Below are 24,580 nucleotides of genomic sequence, written 5' to 3'. Positions count from 1 at the left end.
AGTTTGGAGCATCAAAGTCATCAAACGAGAAATTGATTTGTGTTTTGAACAGGGAGTACTACACAGTAAAACTTCTCATGTCCCCAAATGCATTCATGTGGGTGAAACTACATGGAAGCCTTCCAACTTCTTTTTTACCTTATGGCTAGGCAGAAAATAATATTTCAAAACTGCTAAGTAAAACTAGAAACTGATTTTTCCTTTAATATCCAAACTGAACAGATTGAATTCAATTTTTGGGACGAAGAAACTAGTACTGGGCTCAAGTGATGCACACTTGTTTCATGGTGATAAAAGCATTATTTTAATTTAAAAATACCTAAGTCTGCTCTGAGCAAAAAAAGTGCTAGTAATCATGTGGAAAAAATTATGAAACATATAGTACTTCACTTACGAAATGTAATATATTTTTTGAACCCAGAGAAGCTGTTTTGACTTAAAGTTTAGACAGTACGAGGAAAACAGCTGCAAAACATCAGCTGTGTTATACAAAAATTCTGTACAAAGTAGATACAGTTGATTAATATGGGTATAATGGCAAATAACAGAATTGTTTGTTTAATCCTTTGGCTTGTGCCCTGCATTATCAGTTAGCAAGATAATTCACTTGATTTGGTGGTGCTCTTCTGTTTTCCTGGTGTTCAAATGATAATATTTTGCATCTTTGGGGAGGTCTTATAGCAGCTGCTGTGTCTGTCTCACCCCCAACAGCTGTTTCATGTTGGTTGCATGTTCAGACTGGCAACTTTTTCCAACAAGGGTTTTCCTCTATTCCTAGTATTCCTATTTTTAAGGATGTGGTTTTTTTCCCATTATCTGAGGAAAAGAATGAATTCAATTATGTTCTTATTTTCTATTCTTAATTTTAAAACAAGGAGTTTCATTCTTTGTAGTTTCATACATTTATGCATTTTGTATGTTTTAAAAAGGATATAATTTTAAAAAAATTATAATTAAAAAAATATTGTCATTATAAAATGTTTTTAAAAGATATAATTTAAAGACTGTTAATTTAGTCTCCTATGAGCCTGTTCTTTCTAACGGAACAAAGCTTAGTCATATCAATAACTGTGTAGGTATTTACCCTAAGGCTACTCATAGGATAATGGAGTTTCAAAATAAAATCAAGATGAATGCTATAAGATCATAATCATCATAAAAAACTAACTGGAGTAACTATGAATATTGTGTTATTACAGATCCAAATTTTTCCCCCAGTGCATTTTTCTAGCCTTCTCCACAAAGGTAGCTATCGCAGAACATGTTAGCATGTCCTGACTGCAGGACTGGAGAATACCCCATGACCTATCAGCCCTCTTCTGTGCTGATCATCACAGTCTTATCACTAAAGGAATGCTCAGCAAATTCTGGAGCATCAGCTTTTGCTAGGGGTGGCATGCATCCCTCCCTGGAATAGGTATTTCCCTCACTGCTTCTGTTATCTCAGGGACAGACAGGGTGACAGACCTAGGGATGATGGTACTATGCATAAGGTTTTGGCAATCATTGATCTTTTTCTGAGAGCCACTGGTCTTTTGGTGTGGTTCCATTCAAAGTGACTGATAACTTCTTTTAAAAGCTCATGTCTCAACATTTTTTTTTCTTAAATTTTGGCTCTATATGCAGTCTGAAAAATAGAAATAGTGAAAATAATAAGAAAAAGTTTAATAGGATGGGTATGCAGATCTCTTTCAAGAGTATTTTTGTTTTGTGAATATCTGCCTGGAGACGGTGATCAGTGATGCAGAAAGCTCTTGGAGTAGCTGCTTACTTTGCCAACTGAGTGGGCAGACACCTTACTGTTTGTTCCACAGTGACCTCTGCATTCAAGTTCAGCTGCTAAACCATTATGTAAGGAATAGATTTTACCAGTTTCAAAGTGTGTTCTGTATTATGATCTTGTATAAGAAAATAAAATACTGAAAGTCAGGGATCTTGCCAGGTTGAACAGTTTAACCAAGATCCAAATCTTCATAGATGAGCTGTTGTATTGTCAAAGAACCTGTCTGTTCAGTAAGTTTAGGCATGAAGCTTGTAATTTTCCCTAAGATTGCAGCATCTCTCAAAGTTGTCTTTGCTTCCTTGAAAACCTTATTTTGTTTTATACCGATTTTAAAGGAATATGAAATCTATTCCTAAAATAGGAAACTGAAAAAAAAATTAAAAAGACACTACTTTTCAATTAAGAACAAATCAAAAGCTGTAGTTAGCTCAGAGGAAATGGACATCTCTAGATCAAGATTTATTCTGTGTCATGGAGATCAATCGCTAGCAAATTAGTATCCTCTTTCACAAAGATCAAGCTGTGCAAATGCATCTCTTGGTAAGTGAAGACTTTACCCTGGTAAAGGATGTCATAAATACTTCTTTTTCCTTGCGAGTATTGCTTTGTACTGGAAATTATTTCTGCTTTGAAAAACCTAGAACATGCCCCAGTGTTGTATGCTGTTTAGCTAGTAGCCCATCTATGCTACAATCTGATTGCTGTGCTCCTGGAAGGGATGTCTGGAAGCAGCTGGTTTTATAGGATGGAGGATACTTCTGGAGTAGTTATTTCTCTTCTCCCACCTTTGGCTCTACAGCTGGTTTTTGTGCCCACAGTCAGGTCATACCTGTTTGTTTTCCTGTCCTAGTTGGGCCAGTTCTCTAATAGCTTTCTATAGTTTGGAGAACAGTGTGCAGGAGCTGCAGTGGAATGCTGCGCTCCCCAGATGGGGCTCCATGAAGGTAACCTGGCCCCAAGGAATGGTGCCAGCACCCTACTTGTAAATGTCTACACATGTGGAAAAGAAGGAAGGAAGATAGGAGCATTTTATGTGGGGAGCAGAGGGGAAGTTTATAAGAGCAGGTGACATGAGATGGTGCTTCAATGGCTACATCAATGCCATACACAAGCTAGCTGATTTCAGGTTAACTTTATGTGAACTGTTATCAAGAGATGCCACATTTGAAAGAATGCAGAATGTATTTTCAACTGGTGTACAGTCTGGGGGGGTTTTGAGTACTTTGCCGTAATTTTCTTTTCTTATAGAAGTGGAAATGACGTATTCTGTACAGAAACTAGTGGCTTTCTGTTTAGGAGTTTGAAGCAGGACCCCTGAAAACTAGAAATGGTATGAGTGTTGATTTAAAGTGTTACTTTTCCAGTAAGTAGGAATATGGAAGGACATACTCGTACACACCATACAGTGGTGTTATGTCCATATTCAGGTGTGTCTATGTGAATTTTTTCAAGTAAATCAAGAGGTGTCACACTTGCTTCTAGCCATGCGTAGATTTGAAAACGTTGAATGATGATATTAATGAAGTATCTCATTGTTTTGGTGTGTCTGTGAAAATAGGCTGCCTTGGTCTGCTATTTAATGTTGTTCAAGTGTTATATAATCTTTTTTTGTTGTCCTATTTTAGTTCAATATAAAGCCAAACTGATCTGGTTAATTGTCAAACAGTTAATCAATTTCAATTCAAAGGTTTCTTTAGAAGTTCTATGAGCTCTTTATGGTAACAGGGAAATAAATGTATTACATGGTTATGGCTGGAGATAGCACCCACAATGAATAGCAAGTTCAGTGTATAGCATGTCTTAGCAATCTTGTGATTGCACGTGACATCTTTTGCTGTTTATTTCTTCTGTGTTCTCATTTTAATGATTTCTAAGAAAAGTGTATTGCACCTGAAAATTTTGAACTGATTTGAAGGCAGTGGGAATACAAAATCAGGTTAATTATTGTAGCATATGTTGCCTCCCTGGTAATACGGTGAAATTGTTTTTACTTATTTAGCTCTAATTTTCCTTTTTCTATTCAGGGTTGGAGGCACTTATATAAGCAGTGAATGGATTGTATGGAACAAAATGATTTACCAAGACATACTATAATCCACATAGCTTTGTACAGCTTTGTACATTGAGGTACATTATACCTCAATGACACAGGTATAGAAGAGGCTGGTAATTGGAACCACTGCACATGTGGGTTTAGATGAATATCTACCCTGAACCTGGGCCAGCACACTTTTTGGCACATCTTGCTGCATGAATGAGTCAGGTCAGACCCTGAAAAGTGCTGTGTTCCATCTCCCATCTAAGGATGTGAAAGGAACTCCCTCAGATTTCAAATTTGCCTTCCAGTTAACTCATATTTTTGTTGTCAGTTCTTGGCAGCTTCTATGAAGGGGGTGAAGCAAAAAATTCCTGTGCTTTCCACACTCAGTAGCATATAAAAATCTGAGGCTTTGATTTTTAAATGTCATGTACTATTTTGTTAGTCCTTCCATTGGTAACTTCTGAGTGCAGGAGACCCTGTCACAGTTCTGCATCTGCTCACTGTACAAGAACACCTGTCTTGCTGATACATTTCACACCTCACTTTTACAAATTTTAAGAAAAAATTCCTCTAATCTTATCTTCACAAGCTTTCCAACTGTGGGGTAGTTGTACCCGAGTTAAACACTTCCCTAGCCTACTCAGTCATCAAATAGATCTGCTTGTGAGGAGGGTGTCAGGATGGTGGCCATCCCAACTGGTGGCCATCTCAGGGCTGTCCTTGGTAGCTGGGACCTGGCCTAGCCTAGAGCTGAGCTGGTTCCCTCTTCTGCACCTCCTGTGCTGGGAGCTCTTTGCAGGTGAACTATTTTTTTAAGATATTTTACAAAGCAGATCAAAGTAATTTTCAATGTGATATCTCCTAGTTGCCTAGCATTGAAGAAAAATAGCAGAGATAGGAGCAAGTAATGTAATATCTGGTAGATTTTTTACAAATATGTATCTTTTTACTTAAGTAAAGACTTTTTAAATATGGATTTGATTGCATACTAATGAATGAGAGCATCAGTAAATCAGGAAGAGGTCACTTTTGCAGCTGTATGAAACTACTGAGAATATAATCTGATTAATGGTCTCTACAAGCTGATAGAAAGATCAGACAGGGAAAGAATTCTAGTTAACAATAATGTTTGGAATCAGTCTGAATGGAAGTAGACCAGAGAGAATAATTTGGAAAAAGCAGGACTTTGGATGAGGTTGTAGTTGTATGGAAGCAAAGAAAGCAATCTGTGGTATAATGAAGCAAAGCAGAAAGTGATATCTTCCTGGATGAAGGAAAGAAGTGAAAGCATTGGAAATGACACTGAGATTAAGGCCAGGGGTTTTGTGATTCTGAGGGGACAAATAATAGAGCTATTGACAGAGGCAGTGAAGAGAGGGGAAAAAGAAAAATTTGGATAAAGATAATAAACAACCACTTCAGCTCATGTTAATTGGAATATGCTCTGTTGACTTCATTCACAGCACCCAAGAGAACCTTAAGGAAAAGAGAACCACCAAAAAAGACAAAGAAAGTTGTAATATAGAAAGCGACTGGAACTTAATAAAAAAATACTAATTCTCATTTTCAAGAAGGCTTTAGGAAATGTTAAGGTTGTGTTTTCTCAGTACTGTATATTTTCAGCTCATATTTAAAGTGTAAATGTGTTCCAACATCTTTTATGCTTTGTTGTATTTAGTCACAGAAAAAAAACATGCTGAAAAATTGTTTATACGTTGACATATGTTTAAATGATTGCATTTATTTAGGTGTTTAAAGAAATGGGAAAGACTGTAAGAGTTTAGGAAAATATTGCAAAAAATATTTTCCTTTTTCCAGGTAGTTTTATTTGCACAAAAATATAGGTCAGTGAGCAGGTATGTGCTATATGAATATATATTTGTTGTACATTTCCCCAAAGGTTGTAACATGGCATTATAGTCTTCAGATTGGTTTTAATGTCTAAATAAATTCTTTAATTAAATTGAGCTCTTTTTTATTTAAAGCTGTCTTTTGGGGAGATATTGCCTTAGATGATGAAGACTTAAAAATCTTTCAAATTGACAGGACAATTGACCTTACGCAGCACTCCAACGAAAGAATTGGCCATAACACAGGTATGATATTTCACACTTGTTTTAACTTCTTTAAACTTTCTTTTAACTTTCCTGTTAGTTACTTCTGCATAGAAGGCAGCCTCTGTTTTAAATGTAAGAAAGTCAGTATAATGTTTTGGGTAATATTAGTTTACACAGACAAAAAGTTATGAAACAATAAGTACAATTTTTTTTTTTAAGGAAAGAAAGAAAAAACCTAAAATTTTAATTTTGTTCTGGCATTTCTGATCAAAATATCTTGTTGAATATCTTAAAGTATCTTGTTGAACTGAAGAGCAGAAGCTGGTCAGAACTGTTAAGTCCACTCTGCAGGATGTCATGTGGGGAAGGAAATTGTACAAAGGTTTGCTTTTGTCACAGAAAGTTCCCAGCAGCAGAGCCCATATGCCCTATGCAGAACATATGTGAAATGCTGGGAGTCTTGGATTACAACCCCTTCCTTCGTCCTTTTTTTCTTCCTTTCAATCTGCATCAAGATATAGAAGCAACACAAGAACATGCTATCCTTGCTAGAAATTGCTTTTTCTAAAAAGCAACTGTTTTCTCTGATGTTAGAGTACATATTTGCTATTGTTAACATAGAGTGCATTAGGGCCAGAAGATGCAATCTGATTAACACAGGCAGTTGGGTATTCAGACGGGTAGGTATTATTTATGTGTAAATATATAGATGTGTGTGTACAAGGGAGAAAACATGATCCATGCCTAAATAGATGTTTAGTCTCTAAAAATATTTATGCTTTCAGGCTCTGATTTGTAAATTCATAACTGAGAGTTTGTAAATTTTAAGGTTATAGAACCGAATAACAAAGTTACTTAGGAAAAGTGTGGAATAATTCTGTTAGAATTGTATAATGTATAACTGAAATTTATTTTCTATTGAGCAGGTTCTGTATGTTCCTGAACTGAGCTATTATTAACTTGATGATTCCTGATATGTGGAAATAGTTATCCCTTTGAAGAATGATTAGGGGTTAATTTTTTCAGATCAAATAAGCAATTTTCAGCTTAACATTTTAATATTGATATATTAGACATGTTTTTACTCTTCTTAGTTAGATGTTGTGGTTAGACTACTTTGTGCCAATCATTTTTTCAGGGTAGGAACATCTTTGATCATTTCTAGATCAAGACTAGATTTTAAATTGTTACTAGTAAGTGGTTTTCCTGCCTCCCTACTCCCAGACAATAGTTTAATTGGCTTTGATGGCATTTTGCTGACAAAATGCAGAGAGCAAGGTCAGTCATTTCCCCTTAAAGTGGATGCAGTCATGAGATTTTTTAAAAAAATTTTTGTTTGTTTGTTTTTGGGTTTGGCCTGCTGATGTTCCTTTCCTTTTTTTCCTTAAGTGCACATTTAATTATTTGTCAATTGCCACAGAAGGAATGTATGTTTCTAAGCTGTTTTTCAATATTATTTAATATTGTATTATTTAATTTTATTTCCTTGCCTGCCTTGAGATTTGCACATTATCTTTTACTGGGGACAGTATCCTATTCAGGATACTGAGTCATCCTGTTGAGGATTACTGATGCATTTGGATCAAATTTGTCTCCATTTACTGCACAAGAGGAGTCCACAATTGCAGTGGTCAGTGGGACTGGACCTTGGAGAATAAACTTTGTGAATGTCAATGATTTTGCAATGGTTCTTAGTGAATCCTCAGCACTCTTGATTTTTTTCTAAAAGTCGAAGAACTTGATTTTACACTTCACATATGTAATTATTTTTCTAAATTTACAACATTTTTATACATAATCTAGGAATTAAGCCCGTTTTTGCAAACTGCAAAGGTTAGTGTGCAATGTTCCCACTTAATTTCTAAAAGAGTAAATTGCCAATGACTGACTGGAAAAGTAACGTAAAATGGAAGTAAATTAGAGAACAATTTCGTATTTTACCTTAGTTGCAGACACAGTGGAAATTAATTACAAGGTTGATTTTTAAGCACTTTCTGTTGCACACCTCCACAAATCAAAGGTGGTATCAGGTAGAAGGGTTAGATACTTGGGTGTGCACTATCAAGATGGAATTGGAGAACTGTATTTTTAATTTCAAGTACTAAGTAAACATCCTGATGGCGCACAGGTTCTGATTTACATTCTTGTGACTACTCCTTTTGGTGAGGATTATCTTCCTGGATTTACAGAATCAGATACTTAATGTATGTACTTCTCAGAGAGTGGCTCTGTCATCTGATTCATCATTTTGTCCAAGCAATATGCATAATCATTGTAAACAGAAACAACAGAGAAGCTGATGAAACAGTTATGTATACATTATCATGGTTTCAAACTGACAAAGCAATCCTCCTCCTCCTGCCTGAATATGATGCTGCAAATAATGATTTTTTAAAGTCTTATTTATTTTTTAAAAAAAGCAACCATGATTTTTTTAGTCTGTGTCTTGGCAAGGTTTATCCATATAAGACAAATGAAGTACGTGAGATACTTTTTGTTCTCCAGTATTTCACTAAATAGGATACAGAGGCTGTGTAAACAACAGAAATTATAGTTTGCTACCTTTTCTAAAAATAATTAAAGTATGAGAGCTTCTTTAACTAAATAATGAATTATCTGTTTTTTCTGTTATGTCTGACAGTTGATGGTTTTAAGGATTTTTTAATATTTGCTTGGAATATGCCTTTTTATTACGTGAATGTTATCATTAATTATGATCAATACAAGGAATGGAATTGTTATATTTTCTGTAGGGTAGATTGTAGTTATCGCATAACTTGTTGGAAAGGAATGTGTTGAACAATTACCTCATCTATCTAAAATGTTTTTAAAAATTTGGAAAATTTTTCTCAAGGGAGCCAAGAACTATGTGACAGTGTAACCCAAATAATTAGGTACATTGTTATTCACTGAGCAGCCCCACAAACACACTTGCCTTATATGGAATTTTCTCATCTGTAATGGTTTTAAGTTGCTGATAAATAAATATATTTTCCATATGTATATGAGGAATTTTTGTGTCAAGTTGGGAAAGGTCTTTTTAAGTCATGATTGGAGGTTTCAATGGTCCTTTCATTTCTATCTGATTTTGCTGTTGTAAAAGTAGTTTCAAAACTCTCATCTTAGGAAAAGTACTGAATTTTATAATACCACCTATTAATGAATTTCTCTAATTTTGGAAAATGAAATCTTCCCGGGCAAGTCTGAAAAATTTATTGCCTAGTGAAGTATTATTGGAGTTCTTGCTTCTGGTTTGCTGTTGCTTGCAGAGGCACTTGCAGCCACAAAGAGGATTACAGGTGAAGGGAATAAGAAATGTGCACGTTTCTGTGATGTGTTGCATCTTTGTAATGGCACATTACTTCTTAGCATAATATTTCTTGCTCATTGATTGCTGACATGACAGACATATATGCCTGTAAGGTCTTACAGCAGTGTATTCTGGTATGTGTTGTTTCAAAGCCTGTAGAGAGCATTGGACACCTATATTTGCATACTGGCAAAGAAATCTTTCATGGTAAAATAAATTGATCATATTAACTTTGTATCAATTTTGGTTGTTGTTTTGTTGTGGGTGTTTTCTGTTTTGCTTTTTTTTCCTGATGAAACTTTGGGTGTTTGCTTTCCCTGTTTCACCTCCCTTGAAATGAGAAAATTATGGCATGGATTCAGGAAATTTCTGTTGAGAATAAGGCTTTTAGCTGTCAATCAATATGACTTTGAGGATGTCAAGGTCACCAGGAAGAAGAAGGCTCCAAATAATGATTAGATGATGTAATTGTCATGACTTGTCTGAATAACAAAGACAGGCTGGCTTATGTTCTGGAATGCATATTAGAAATTTTTTCAGCTAAAAATGTTTTTTTATTTCATTGTCAAGAATACTTTAAGAATTTGTATGCAAGTCATTGAAGGATGTTAAACTTTTTTAAGATGCATTACAATTTTTTTTTCAGGACTTTTTCTAAATTCTTCAGGTTTTATAGTTGCTCTAGTTGTAAGATTCCATATTTTTAACTTTTTGTAAAATTCCTTTTTTTCTTTTCTTTCTGAAGGTGGCCTTGGAGAGCATGGGATGTCAAAAAAACGAGGTGCCCTCTATCAGCTTATAGACAGGATAAGAAGAGTTGGCTCTGGTATTTTCACTGTTTAAATTAGCAGGTTGCCTGATGTGATAACATATCATGAACATTAATTATAACAGCACTTTACCACTTTTTAAATTACTACTGGCATAAAGACATTATAAAATAAATAGTACAATAATAGCAATGAAGAGATTAGCTCTTTGTTGCATTTTCTTAGAGGTCTATTTCCAGCACCAAATCTGGAAGATAAAATAAGTAGTTTAAAATCTTGTATTAAAAATTCCCTAGCTTTTTGTATTTCATTGTTCACAGTTACCAGTTCAACTGATATCAGTAGAATGTCTGGTCAGTACAGGTAGGCTATGCTGCATAGCTGCTAATTTTATGGTGTTTTTCTTCAGTTGGAGCACTCTGGTGATTCATACTGTATTTGAATAATTTACTTGGTGTTACACTCAACACATTTTTGTACTACTTAAACTCTTGTTGATATGAATGTAGTTGAATTCAGCAGGCTACATAAGTGGAATCCACTTTAATACTGGTTGAACTTACTTTATGTGATGCAAGGAGACGTCACATTAATGTCATGGAATCTCAGCATCAAAAGGGAAATTAGTGACACTTCATTGTAATCTCAGCAGACTGTGTCTAAATGCATCCCTGCATATCTTGTAAGAGTAACCAGAGCACAGAAACTGCCTTTGCAGTTGTACTCTGGTATATTATCTTCATGCTTTCAAAACCTCCAGAGTGCATTGTGTAAGTGCTTGTCATTTTTTTGCATGCAGTTTGACATAAATTTCTTACTTTTGGTTGAAAAGAAAATTGATAAAAGAATTTGAATGGTAAAACTTCTATATTTATTTGCGATTTGTTATTTGCTTTTCTGAGTGCTTTTTTTAAACCCTGAAATGTTCTGTATCATTCCTCATACACTTTAAACTATGTGTGAGTGTGAGTTGTTACAAAGGCGAGCTTCTTGTCCTGTGTATCAAGAGGTTTCTCTCTGCCTTGTGCTGTAGCTTCTTCCTTTTCTTCTCTTCTCCCACCCCTGAGGACATGCCAGGATACCCTACCATGCTCTGGCCCAGCAGTCCTCCTCAGTTATGACATAGCTATTAAAATCTAGCTGCAACTGATGTTAGAGGGGTACTCCCAAAGGGAAGATATATCTTTCAATGAGGAATAAGACATCAACACCACTGAGTAGGATTTGTTGACCTTTTAAGTAATCCATTTTAATCAGCTTCCCTGGTGTGCATACAAACCTATTTATTTCTTCAGAAAAACCATGTGGTGTGCAAATCCTTGTCTATCCTCATCCCATGCTGTTGTCACAGTAAGTTTCTGATGATTTGGGAAACATTTGCCTGCAATGGTGGTAATGTATCTGAAAATAGCAGACACTTTTTGGTCTTTTAAAGAAATTCCAGGCATAAGTAATAGTTATCTATAGGGTTCCAAAAGGTCGTTTTTAAAAAATGTATGTTTGTATCCTAAAGTGTTGTAGGATTATTATCAAAATTATAGTCATGTTTTCATCTGAAAATATTTCTACTGGTAGCAGCAGTGGGTGATGGAGAGCAGAAAGAGAAATGAGCCACTCTGACTTTTTCCTTATGTGTACAACTTTGCAAATAATTTATCTTGTTTTCCTTGAAATTTCTGATAATTAAAGCCAATGGAATAGTTTAAAGACTGCTTTCTGCCCAGTGCTTTAAGGGTGACCATACACTTATTATTTCCAGACTTTGCAATAAAACCAGAAGGGAGAGTGCATGCTTTGATTATTTTGGGTTTGTCCAAAGTCTTCCCCTCTTCGCTGGAAAAATCTTTAATTATATTTAAAAAAAATACACAGAGAGTATGATTTTAAAAAAAATGTAATTGAGAAAATTTAGATGAAATTATATAATGTGCCTTCAAGTTGAGAGATATATGTGCAAATTGTTACTGTAGGTATGTTTGAAGACTTAGACTTCTCATTTAAAGCATTTCTTGGAAAATTAAGTGATGATAGACTTGCATAACAGCACTGTCCTACTTTTAAAGAGCATAAAGAAATAATCTGACTTTGACCAGCTAGAAAATAATTGCTCTCTTTTTTGTGCATGTGTCATCTTATTCAGCGTTTTAATTATCATTACAGGCTTTGAGCAAAATAATACATCTAAAGGAAGAACTACTGCAAAATTCTCAGGGAAATATGAGAAAAAACGATTTCCCAGAGCTGCTACATCGCGAACAGAAAGAATTTGGCCAGGGGGTGTCATTCCATATGTAATAGGTGGAAATTTCACTGGTAAGCTTTGCTTTGGATGGTGAGAAAGAATATGATTTTTTGGTAGGTTTTTGTTTGGTTTTTTGCTTTTTTTTTGGGGTGGGGGTGGGGGTGGGTATGTTGTTTATTTGGTTTTGGTTTGGTTTGAAGGCCAAACTAGGGAAGTCAATAGAAGGGTTGCTTTTGGATCAGGCCTGAAGTGCATCTGCTCTGAAATAGTAGTCATACTTCAAAAGAGTTATTCCCAAAGGCAAGCGACATAATCAAAATATGTAACTATGTTTTAGAAAGTGAAGGCTCTTCTTTGCCTAATACTTCTCATTACATGTGTATTTGCAAGAGTCTAACTGTCAAAAATTTGTTTTTTAAAAAAAATGCAGGATATTTAGCACAAGATAATAATTAATTTGACTTGTGTGATGTTTTGTGCTAAACCGGTTTCACTCAACAAGCTGACTCAAATGTGTATTGTCATTCCTCAGTTTGATATCCAGATGTGCACACACAGTCATTATATGTGACATTAAGCAAGACTGACTTGAAAAAATACAGTATTCTTAGCAGAAAACTGTAGAAAAAGTTTAAAACATTTTTTATCCCTGAAAAAAGTCAATAGATCAATATCAATGTGAATATAAGAGAGAATTTAAAACAAAAAGAGAGGGAGAATAGCAAAGATAGATTGGAAAATATATGTAGTTACATCTTATTTATTGTACATAATAATAGAGGGAACCAAAAGAAACATGGACATGCTTACACACTGAATTCATATGTATATGGAGAAACCAGAGTCATTCCTTTCAAACTGAACCTTTTAGTTTGTGTATTTACATAATACTAAGCCTAATGTGACATTTGGTTTAGGATTGCCATCTTAAGAAATACTGATAGTAAAAGAAATGAAAGCATATTTTGTTAAGTGTTCTACATTTTTCATCATGAAAGATAAATTCTAAAGTTTGGCAAACATTACTTAAAGATAAAAGAAAAGGGCAAGATGGGATGAAATAGCATTCAATTTTTGGGATCCTGACATGATCTGAACTTTCTGTTTTTATGAACTTTATGTTGTCTTTAAATTTAAAAAAAAAGGTTTTTGTTCTTCCTTTGCTTTTATGTGCATCTTTGCAAAAGTCTGCAAGATGGATGCATTTCTGCTAGCAAATTCATGCCAAATTTTACTGTTCTTTGTGGATTTCCAGCTCAGAAACAATACAGCTATATTCTGAGATTCTGCCTCTTAGTTTATAAATCTTCTGTCAGGCAATAAGATTACATTGCTATACTATCTGAAGTACTGTATGCAAGCTGACTTTTTGTTCAGTGGTGATAGCTGGCCTGGCTGCACCTGCATCTGCATAAGGAGAGGCTGAGGGAGCTGGAATTGTTCAACTTGGAGAAGACTCCAAGGGAACCTTATAGCTGCACCTGCAGGGGAAACCTACAGGAAGGCTGGAGAGGAATTTTTCATAGGACTGTCCAGCAACAGGATAAGGGAAAATTATTTTAAACTGAAGAAGAATAGGTTTAGAGTGGATCTTAGGAATAAGGTTCTCAGTATGGGGTGGTGAGACTCTGGAACCGGATTGCCCAGTCGTTGTGGGTGCCTGCTCCCTGGAAGTGTTCAAGGCCAGTTTGGATGAGGCTTTGAGTAACTTTGTCTAGTGAGAGGTGTCCCTTCCCATGGTGGGGAGGTTGGAGTAGATAATCTCTAAGGTTGCTTCCAAGCTAAACCATTCCATGATCTAGAGTTTAGTTCTGATTGTTTTTGAAGGTGTTTCTTCTTTTAAAAAAGAAATATCTAAGTATGCTCAGTGCTGTACGAAATGAAGACTTTCTCCCTTTCAGAGAAGTGTTTGAAATGTGAAAGATTTTGATGCGAAGAAGTGTAGACTGGTTCCTGTTCAAGACAGCATTATTAAAATCTAGTGCTTTGACTAGTATGCCTGTTTTATGGCTTAGGTCTCCAGATTTGAAGGCTTCTTTCTTTTTTTCCCCTAGTGTGATACGCTTGATAGTTTTATCTGCGAAATTTCTTTACAAGTATTATGCTAATGTAAGCACCTAATTCATCTGGTATAACATACCTGTGGTGATTTTTTTGCAGGTTTTGTTTGCTAGGGTGTGTCAGGTGGTGTTATTCTCCTTGCAGACAGACATGAGCTGTTGGTCTGAGTATCCCTTTAGTTAGAGTCTGTCAGTCCACAGGACTACAGGAGCAAAGGACTTGATGATCCAGTGGTGCCTTCCAGTCATACACTTGTAGAATTGAGATCTGATTTTAAGGAACAAGGTGGAATTAGAAAAGTCTCTTACTTCATCTCATTCAATTATTCTTCCAGGCACCCAACGCGCCATGTTCAAACAGGCCATGCGGCACTGGGAAAAGTACACGTGTGTAACCTTTATTGAACGAAGCGATGAAGAAAGTTATATTGTATTTACATACAGACCATGTGGGTAGGTACATATGTATGGTAGCAGATACCTGTGCTTTCAATGTTTGGCCACATTTGTCAGTTTTGCAGTTATAAGTTTATCATGTACTTCACAAGAAAATGATAGATACTGTGTTTAAGTGGTACATGTGTTCTGCTTGGCTCAAGGGTCACTGAAAGCACTATCTATAGTAACTTTTTGAAATTATGCACCTTTTCTCTATTTCTAGATAAAGTCTTGCTATGTATTCGTAGCTATGAGACTTTTATCCTTGGCTTTCTGTCATGCTTTTAATATTGAGATGTATTGTTCTAAAGGTATTTAATTTTTTTATTCTTAGCTTTCTCCATGTTGGATTTGCTTCTGAATTATGTGTGGGCATCTATCCCAAATTCCTTTTCCACTTTAATGGTTGTTAATTGTAATTTCAACTCTTGTATTGTTAAATTGTCCATGCCCAGATTTTTTTAACCCCTAAATGCATAACCATTTTAGAAGTTCCTTCTGCCAGGTCACTGATGTGTAGAAGTAAACCAGTTTTATTACTCCTTAGTTCAGCTTTTCATTAATTATCGTGTTCTCTCTTCACATATTTCTGCTCACAAATGCCTCAGTCAGATGTGTTAGCTCTTTATTCCACTCAGCATTCTTAATTTTATACAGTGGTCAGTGAACTTCCTTAGTGCACCATTTTCTAAGTGCAGCACTCACCACCTGTGAAACACTAGCTCTGATACCTTCTTATTGGGTGGTGGACTCCACAGTGAGCAGGTCGCTGCTTTGTCGGCTTCTTGATCAATGAACACTTTGCATGCCTACTTTGGAATTTGAATGGGTGGGGTTGCGAAAAGAAGTTTTGAGACCTCCTTGCATTGTAGGAATGATTGTGTATGTACATAATATTACTCATAAAATTATGTGTACAGTTACCTGTTTAAGTTGCCCCTGATATTCTTTGTAAGGCATGGGGTAATGTAATAAAACCCACTCCTAGGCTGTTTTAAGAAAGCCATCAGCTTTGCATTGGAAAATTTTTGAGACATAGATCAGGACCTAATTCTGTGGAGAAACTGTGAACGTGCCTGACATGTTCTTGTGCTCCCATAGGTCTGCTCTACAAACTTGTTAGAAACAGTGGTTTCAGGCACTTTAGAAAGAGAACTACAGGGTTATCTACCAACAGCTTGGTTTTGTGAAAAGTAGATTCTACAACTTCAAAGTGCCTAAAGCTAAAATGACAGAAAATTTCTCCAGCCAAAGCACTGTTCCTTAGCCTGGTTGATGCCTGATGAGATTAAGTCACTTTAAGATGAAGGTTGGATTATAACCAATTGAAACCAGAAGGCTGGAATATAATCATTATCTACCTTCAAGCTCACCACTATCCTTTATGGATGTTTTATTGATAGGTACTTTAAAAATAATTTACAATGGCTATAATAAGCTTAAAATAATGAAGAGTATGGAACAGTCTACCAGTGATGAAAAAACCAGGCTAAACAGAAGGGGCAGTTGAGTGACTGGTTTTGGAGTCCTGAATCCATAAGCCTTTTCAGGAAGAGACAGATAAATAAGAATATATTGTCTCTGGGTGAATTGGACCCATTAGGCACTAACCCCTGGTATACAGTGCTGATGCAAGATTTCCCAAGGAAAGAGCCCAGACAAAAGTGAGACCAAACTGTCAGCAAACACTTTTTATAACATGGCCAGTCACATTGAAAGTAATCTCGGTTCTTTCCCATAGCATCCTGCTGTGTTGGTTTTTTTAGCACATTGTGTCATGATTGTTTGCAGTACCATGGCATCTAACATTCACCAATGAGGAAGACTTTATTGTACTTAGCAGTGTTCAAATTAAAAACTAAATTGTTAAAATGGATACAGAAAATGGATATGACCATATATGTGGAAATTCAGGTGTCAGTATTTGCAAATGTCTCAGATGACGCATTAACATACTAGCAAGTGAAGTGCTATTGAGCCTTTGTAAATATTAAGGATATTTTGAATGACCATAATGAATTAATTCTTGCAGCACTTCATGAGAAACTTATCCCAGAGGGGCAATGGTGAAATAAGCATATTTGAAATATAGCAGCTGGCTACCAGAGATGCATGACCTTCCCGAAGTTGAGAGCTGATATATCAGCAATGAATGAGAGAGAAGTTTTGATTATCATAGACAAGTAAGACTGGAAGGGATCTCAGAAAAATGTCTTACGTATTCTTATGACAAAAACAGCTATACCTAAGATATTGCTTATATATGCTTGTCTAACTTGTTTCTAAAATCTGTCAAAAATTAATATTTCACATCCTGTTAGGAAATGTATTGAATGTAGGAAGTCAGGGACAGTATTTTGGTAATAGATCAACCAGATGCTTCTTGCTGCAATTAAAGTATGTCAGCTTTTTTTCCTGCTCACCATGGCCATAGAAAATAGATCATTCTTCCTTCTTTTTTTAAGGAATCTATTATATATATATAGATTATATACGTTGAGACTGTTACTTCCACCTTCAGTTCTATTTCTTTTAGTCTAGAGAATGCCTAGTTCATTTAAGCTTTCCTGTCAAGTCATGTTTTCTAGGCCTTTGATCACACTGTTAATCTCTTTGAGATTCTTTTAAACTAGTCCACATCTTTCTTGAAACTGAAGACCCAAAACTTGGGCATTTGTCCAGATGTGTCATTATTTCTGCTGAGCCTGAGCTAGAGCTGATTCACATATCTTGTAGTCTCTCCTTCCATTTTGGTACCTGAGGTGCCTTTTTGTTTCTTGACAGCTGCCACATTTGACTCGTGGTCAGTTGGGATATGACTCCAAGTAAGAACCAGAGTTCTTTCCCAGCACTGATAACGTGTCAGGTTTCAACATCTGCCCTGTTTTGCACGTCTCAGGACAGCAGAGAATGCTCTACTTCCTTCTTCAAAAATTTTCTCTAATATGTTTAAGTTTCATGCTTTTCTTCATTGCATTTAGCAGTCGTTAGGCTGTAAGTTTAAAGAGCATCTTCTCTATCATTACTTCATATAAAATCCCAACTAGTTTTATATGTCACTTTATATATCAGGGTTCTCTTGTTTGCTTATGGGCAGCTTATATAGAAAAATGTCAAAAGCATTACAACTGGATCCCTTCTTTCAATCAGAATAATTTTATCTGTTGCAGTCTTAATAATTACAACTATTCATCATCATGTCATTTTTATTTAATCTGATTTTGAGAACAGTTAATTATTGAAATACTGTTTCTTAGTACAGCTGAAACCCTTAGTAGTTCGAAATTTTGTAATTGCTGATATTAATTTGTACCCATTAGCTGCAGATATAAAAATAAGAATGTAAAACTAAAACACAAGTTCTTATTATAATTCTACCAAAGAAGCATACATTGACATTAATATCTATTGCAACAAATATTTATGCAGCTAGTTGCAAGTAAAACTCTAATCTGTAAACAGGTTCACAGCATGCTTTCTTCATTACTGCTTCTCTATCCTTTGTTTCTTCCTATCAGATAGGAAGTGCCTACAGACAGTCACTCTACTCCTCTGTATGCACAGCCAAAAAAGGGGTCAGCAAACTGGAATGTCCTCTAGTCACATGCTCTTAATAAGTATTATTAAGTACAAGAGCAAGCTTCCTTTTATATAAGGCAACAAAAAAAGAAAAAATTACATCTATTGTTCTGACATCTCAGCATGCCTTTGATCTGCCTTTGTGGCAATTTTTATTCTCCACCAGAAGATTTAAGTACTTTTTGTGACAAACTTTAGATGATTTATTACAACCACTGCTGTATCCTCTTGTATGGGTATGTGACAAAGCTGTCTGAGATACGTGAAAATTAGATCCCCATCATACGCTTCTGCAGACATTGTGGACTGAGCAGCTTCTGTTTGTTTTAATATTTTTTGAACTTACTAGTATAGACATTATAGGCAAGTTCTTACAGTTTGTAAAATAGGTAAATTCATTGCCTAAAGTATATGTTATAAAAGGTGCTCAATCATTTCTATGGAATGAGAAGAAATTTAGGGCTGTACTAAATTTGTGGCATATGGGTTGACTCATGCTCCTAAGGTGGTAATTAACTCCGGCAGCTGGCACTCTTCTTGCCCATGGCACTTGACAGAACTTCTCTGCTGGCTGTGCAGTGCCCTGCAGGATGGGTGTGACCAAGGTGTAGTTGACCAGCTGCCATCTAAACCAGTGTATTAATATAAACTGAATGAGAGCTGATTTATATTAATACACTGGGACAGGGAGCTGTTAACTGAAGAATGGGGTCACTTGGCTGTTCTTTGTAATATTGGGATATATTGCCTCAATGGAGCAGGTGAATAAGCAGTAGCAGCCTCTGCTATTGCAACAGGTTCTCTGAGGACAGTGAATCAGATATTGATCCCTGACAATAAGCAAATTCATCAAGCCAGCTCATAGCCAGTATATTATTTGTACAGAATATACAGTTCAGAATATTTGTACAGTTACATTTGTGATTGGAAGAGTTGTTTTTCACCAAAGAAAGAAAACTCTGCTTCTTGAGTGTTTGTTTTTTCATTAATTTTGTGACCTTTTTTCTTTTGCTTTGTATTGATATGCAGTCCTGGTATGTTTACAAGGTTCTGCAGTTTGTCATCCACAACTTCCTACAGTCAGTGCCATGGCAAGCTGATGTTGTGGTTCATGAGTTTTTTAATATTTTTAATATTACAACATTCTGCAGCTTTTTAAAGAAAGTACCACATTGTCCCCACCTGATTCCCTTTTCCTTCATATTAATTTAAAAGCATTTTTTACAGTAGCTGTATTACTTAAAAGAATGAGTGTATTGTTCCAGTCAGTTAATTTTCTCAGTCACTTGTTTCTCTTTACTCACCATCATTGATCAGCTAGACTGATTAAATGGAATTAGAGATTCTTAAATAGTTACTGTCTCTAACTGCTGTCTGGTACAATAAAGATTAAAGAGATGAGAAGTTTTAAAGGCTTCCAGCTGACTCAATTTAAGGGGCATGACAAGTGCTCATACAACAGAGAGAGGTCTCGACCTTCTGCCAGATACACCTGGGGTCCAAACCATGATATTGCAAATCAATTTCCTTCATATATTTATTTATTTATTTTAGGTTTCTTTACTCTTTGACTCGGTGCAATTGTTGAAGTGATGAGAATTTTGTAGTTTAATTGAATGACCCTGGTGTGCTTGACATGATGCTCAACCTAGCAAATCCTAGTGACTTATGAGTGTTCACTGCTGCTGTTATTTTAAGACTTGGTGTTAATTCTAATTTTCTTTGGTATGTAAAAAATATATACTTTCTATGAAGTACTTGAAATCTGTCAAGTAACCAGTGCAAGGGAAATGCCATACTTAGCTGTCTGCTTGTTTTTAAGAGCAGGCCAACATTAAAAAATAATTCTCACTGTGGTGGGTTTCACGTGTTCTGTGCTAGACAACCTAGAGGAATATTATGTAAAAGATTGCAGTTAGTTATTTTCTTCCCAAAAGAAAACATGTTTTAAATGTGTCAGTTAACGTAATGAAGTCACTTTTCATATCTGGTAGTGCTCAACTTTTCTTGTTTTTTTATGACTATAATAGTAAAGTATCAAATGATTTTTGAAAACACCTAAAATCTACATGTAATGCCACTGAAAAAAATCAGAGATGATCTTAAGCACCTCTTTTTTTGAGCAACAATCAATTTTTTGTACTGGTTATTTTACTCAGTAAATTGGTTAATTAGGTATTTATCTTATTTTCTTATTTAAAAATTGTGTGCTAGTTGTCTGCTAATTAAAAAAATAGTGTGTTATACCAACCATTTTGTTGTTCTGCTATTATTGCACAGCTGTTGCCTGACCTTTTCCAGGTTGCAGCGCACAGCCTTAAGAGGTTAAATCCTCTTTTGGTACAAATTAAGTAAAGGACAGTAAGAGACAGTCTGCAATTAAATTCTTGTTTTATTCTTTTGTCCTTGTTGTGAATAGTGTCAATTAAAGCAGAGCCGGTAACATTGTAGTGTACTATTTGAAATAATTGCTTACTATTTTTCACTTCTCAATTTTTCTCTGTCTCCAAAGTATCATGGTGCAGAAATTAAATTGAGAATTTATGGAAATGTTTAAGCCACCAAATATGTTTTTTCTAGTTGAAGCATGTACATGAAGTCAGCAACATAAGCATTTTAAAACTATTGACAGTGTATTCAGTATTCCACTAATCTACAGTTTTAATAATCTATTGATTTGCTTTAAGACATAAATGTTCTTTAGTTCTGCACTGCAATTTTTCTCTATAGGGTTTCCACACAGTGGTAAACATGAAGACTCAGCAGAAGTGTTTAACTGTTTAAACTACAGGACTTGTCCTTCTTTTTCATAATTATGTATGATTCTCAATAATTTCTTGTGCTGCTGTCCCATCTTGTATTCGAATCATAAGGGTTTTTGAATTACAGATTAAACTCCAGGATTTAAATGAACATATTTAAATGTGTTGAGTCTCCAAGGTGTATTTTGCAAGATTATAGATTAGTGGGAAATGAAATAGATTACAGATGGTTGCATGGCTGGGCTTTGAGGGCTGTGGTGAGTGGCTGGGACTCAGACCGTGACTAGAAGTGTGGTATCACAGGGGCCTGTCCTGGGACCTGTCCTTTTTAACATCTTTGTCAGTGATCCACAAAAAAATATTACATATATTACATATATTCACCTGTAGCCATAATAATAATTATAATATTATTATAATATTTATTCTGCAACCACACAATCTAAAAATTATGCTAAGCAAAACCACGACAGCCTGTCAGGTGCAAAGCTGAAATGCACTGTGGAATCATGAAGTAAAGTGGTATTAACTACTCTAATTATTTTTTTTTTTTGTAATCTTATTTCTGCTGTCTGTTGCTCCTTTTTATCACCTGTGCTGTATTTTCAGGGACTGTCTAAAGGTAGTTTTTCCATTATTATTATTTATGTTAGTGTTTATAATAATATTTCTATATGATAAATACTGTAAATAGTTTTGTGTTAATACAGTTTATATAAAGTAAGGGAAGTACACAGAGCACAAAGAACACACAGGTGTTCCACTGTGGTGTGGAACAGAAGCACGTAAACCAGCAACATTAACAGTGGCCCAGAATTATACCAGGGAATCTAAATTGCTATTGTTTTTATTTACCTGCCTTGAAGAGAACTATCAAAAGAAGTCACTTTAAGAAAGTAATTACATATGGTAGTATAGAACTGAGCACAGCACTGAGCTTAGTTCAGCACTTTGACCTGAAAAAATGATTCATACCTATCCATGGAACTATCTAAAGTGAGAAGAAAAGAGTTAACTTATGTTAAGGGTAGCAGCACTTGAGAAGCAGCTGAGCTAGGAGCAAGGAATGATTGCAACATGAACAATAATTTTTCCCAACAGTATTTTCAAGATACTCAGATTTCTGGATGCGGCCGTCCTAGGCTGCTATAGTGATACTTTCCTCTACAAAGTAGCTTACATAGCCTTTATAATTTTAAGATATTACTATAATTTTTTGGTATATCCGTCCTTGATTTTAACCTTTGGTGCAAAGCCATTATAGGCTTGCGAAGAAAAGGGATAGGGAGCTAAAATGCCATGGCTGTACTTCTCACATTCATATTTTAAAATTCTAGTTCTATTAGACACTGGAAAAAAAAAAAAAAAAAAAAAAAAAGACATAACCAAGACTGACTGATCAGCCTACTACTCTCTTTGCCATCACAAAACCTGAAAAGGAGAAGCCAGTAAATGTTGTCTATAGATCTTAGTCTGCTATTTGTGTTGGTACCATAGCTGGTCTTCCTTTTTTCCCCACAGAGGAATATGAAGGATAGAATAATGCTCCATACTAGAACTGACTGCCTCAAGGACCAAATATATTCTCTTATGTGAAAGTTGCATCAGAACACGTTCTTTAAAAAAAGGCAGAGGAGGGAGAGGGTAGAAGTGGAGGTCATCTACTGAGTACAATTCCATTACGCCTGACAGCAGAGAACGGAAATGAGGCTTTTATTAGGGAATATAATTCTGGCCTGAAATACTGAAGATCTTCAGAGGCGACAAAGAATCAGCTTATGAAACATAAAATTGTCTTCTATTTTTGCTGGATTTGCTTTACTCTCCTTCCTCTCCTTTTGCTAGCATAGTCAGCAGATTTTTTTAATAACCAAAAAAGCAGACATCTCAGGTAAATGTTGACAGTATGAGTGCTGAAAAAGGCATTGTTCTGTAAGTTAGCATTGGAATCATGGAAGTGCAGTGGAATGGGAATGAAACAGGAAATTAGTTGTAAAGTGGGGGGTTTTTTTGTGTGTGTTGTTCGTCTTTTTTTTTTTTTTCTTGTGAAAATATGACAGGACTAAGGTTCCTTTTGCTAGAAAATGGGAGTGGGAGAAAAAAACCCAACCCAACCCAAAACCAAAACAGTTTACACATATCCAGAGTGTTTTAACTCCTAATAGACTGTTTGCAAATTGCAAATAATATTGTATGTCATCCAGAACCAGAGAAACAAAAAATTAGTAGAGGTTGCACAGTGATGTCACAGGATTCTGCATCTCATTCACAATATTTTCCTTCTGTATTTTCAATTGCATGCTAAGTGAGTCTTTTAAAGGACTAATATTTCACTTGCATCATTTCTGTACCCTTTATAGATGGAACAAATGAAGCAGGGTGACTTTTCAGATCAAAATAAAACAAACTTATCAGAACTGAGTGACCAAAAGTCTGGTGAGTGCCGTGAAGTTACACAGCAGAAGTAAGGCAGAGGACAAAACTTGCCTTTATTGTTTCTGCTTCCCTCTTAATGCCTCTTGAGTGTGCATAGGCAAGAGATGTGCAAGGGTAAAATTGTACTTCCAATCAACTTTATTCATTCATCGGGTAAAAAAATGTTCCTGTGTCATTCTGAGATTCAAGACCACAAGTGATAACTCTGTGATCACACAGACAAACCATATCATTGGTCTTTTATTAGGTATTCTGAATAAGTTGTTCTTAAACTAGAACTAGAGTTTTTGAGACTGCAGGAATTGCATTGTGCATTGTTCTGCTGATTTCTTTAACACAGTATTTCTCATATTTTACCTGAATTTCCTGTATGATTTGGATATACATGAAGACTTTCATCTGTGTTTGTGTTTTAATTACAGATGCTGTTCTTATGTGGGTCGAAGGGGAAATGGTCCTCAGGCTATATCTATTGGCAAGAACTGTGATAAATTTGGTATAGTTGTCCATGAGTTGGGTCATGTGATAGGTTTTTGGCATGAACATACACGACCAGACCGTGATGACCATGTCACCATCATTAGAGAAAACATCCAGCCTGGTGAGATATTCTGATGAGTATTTGTGGAGGGGGGAAAAAAAAGTCTGTTTATTTTTTATGTTTCCTTCATTTGTTCCTCTCAAAACTGAATGCCAAATAGCAGAAATTAACTGAATAACAGAAACAATTATTTATTCCTCTTAGCTACACTGATCTCAAGGAATAGTGCAACTAAAATACAATCTTTTCTAAATATCTGGTCAAGTAGCAAGTCATTAAATAGTATTTTCTAGGGGAAAAGAAATCAAATCTTTTCAAAAGAAAAGTAATCAATTCTCAAAATCTTTGAAGAAAGTGATTGCTCTTAATCCCTTTAAAAGTCATGCTTCTGTGCTTGAGAAAGGGCTTTTCTTTTGTAGACGTTACTGAACAGTAAGTAGACACATGTCAATAGCTTTTTAGCTGCCCAAGATTTACACTGGAAGGTAAGCTGAGGACTTTGAATATGTGACAAAGATGTGTGCTGTTCCCATGGTTTCCAAATTACTGGTTCCTTGCAGA

At 35.5% G+C, this 24,580-nt stretch overlaps 1 protein-coding gene across 1 annotated transcript in view; it reads left to right on the top strand.

Annotated features, from left to right (window-relative positions):
* Positions 1 to 24,580, top strand: part of TLL1 (tolloid like 1) — a 121,551-nt gene that overhangs the window by 48,617 nt on the left and 48,354 nt on the right. Inside the window, exons 2-6 of the mRNA XM_008493823.2 lie at positions 5,810 to 5,920; positions 9,937 to 10,017; positions 12,122 to 12,274; positions 14,599 to 14,716; positions 23,901 to 24,079. Of these exons, the coding sequence (XP_008492045.1) occupies positions 5,810 to 5,920; positions 9,937 to 10,017; positions 12,122 to 12,274; positions 14,599 to 14,716; positions 23,901 to 24,079 (642 nt within the window). The remainder of the gene's footprint in view (positions 1 to 5,809; positions 5,921 to 9,936; positions 10,018 to 12,121; positions 12,275 to 14,598; positions 14,717 to 23,900; positions 24,080 to 24,580) is intronic.

The sequence above is a fragment of the Calypte anna genome, chromosome 4A (assembly GCF_003957555.1).
Source record: "Calypte anna isolate BGI_N300 chromosome 4A, bCalAnn1_v1.p, whole genome shotgun sequence".
NCBI lineage: Eukaryota > Metazoa > Chordata > Aves > Apodiformes > Trochilidae > Calypte > Calypte anna.
This window is presented reverse-complemented; position numbering and strand designations above follow the sequence as displayed.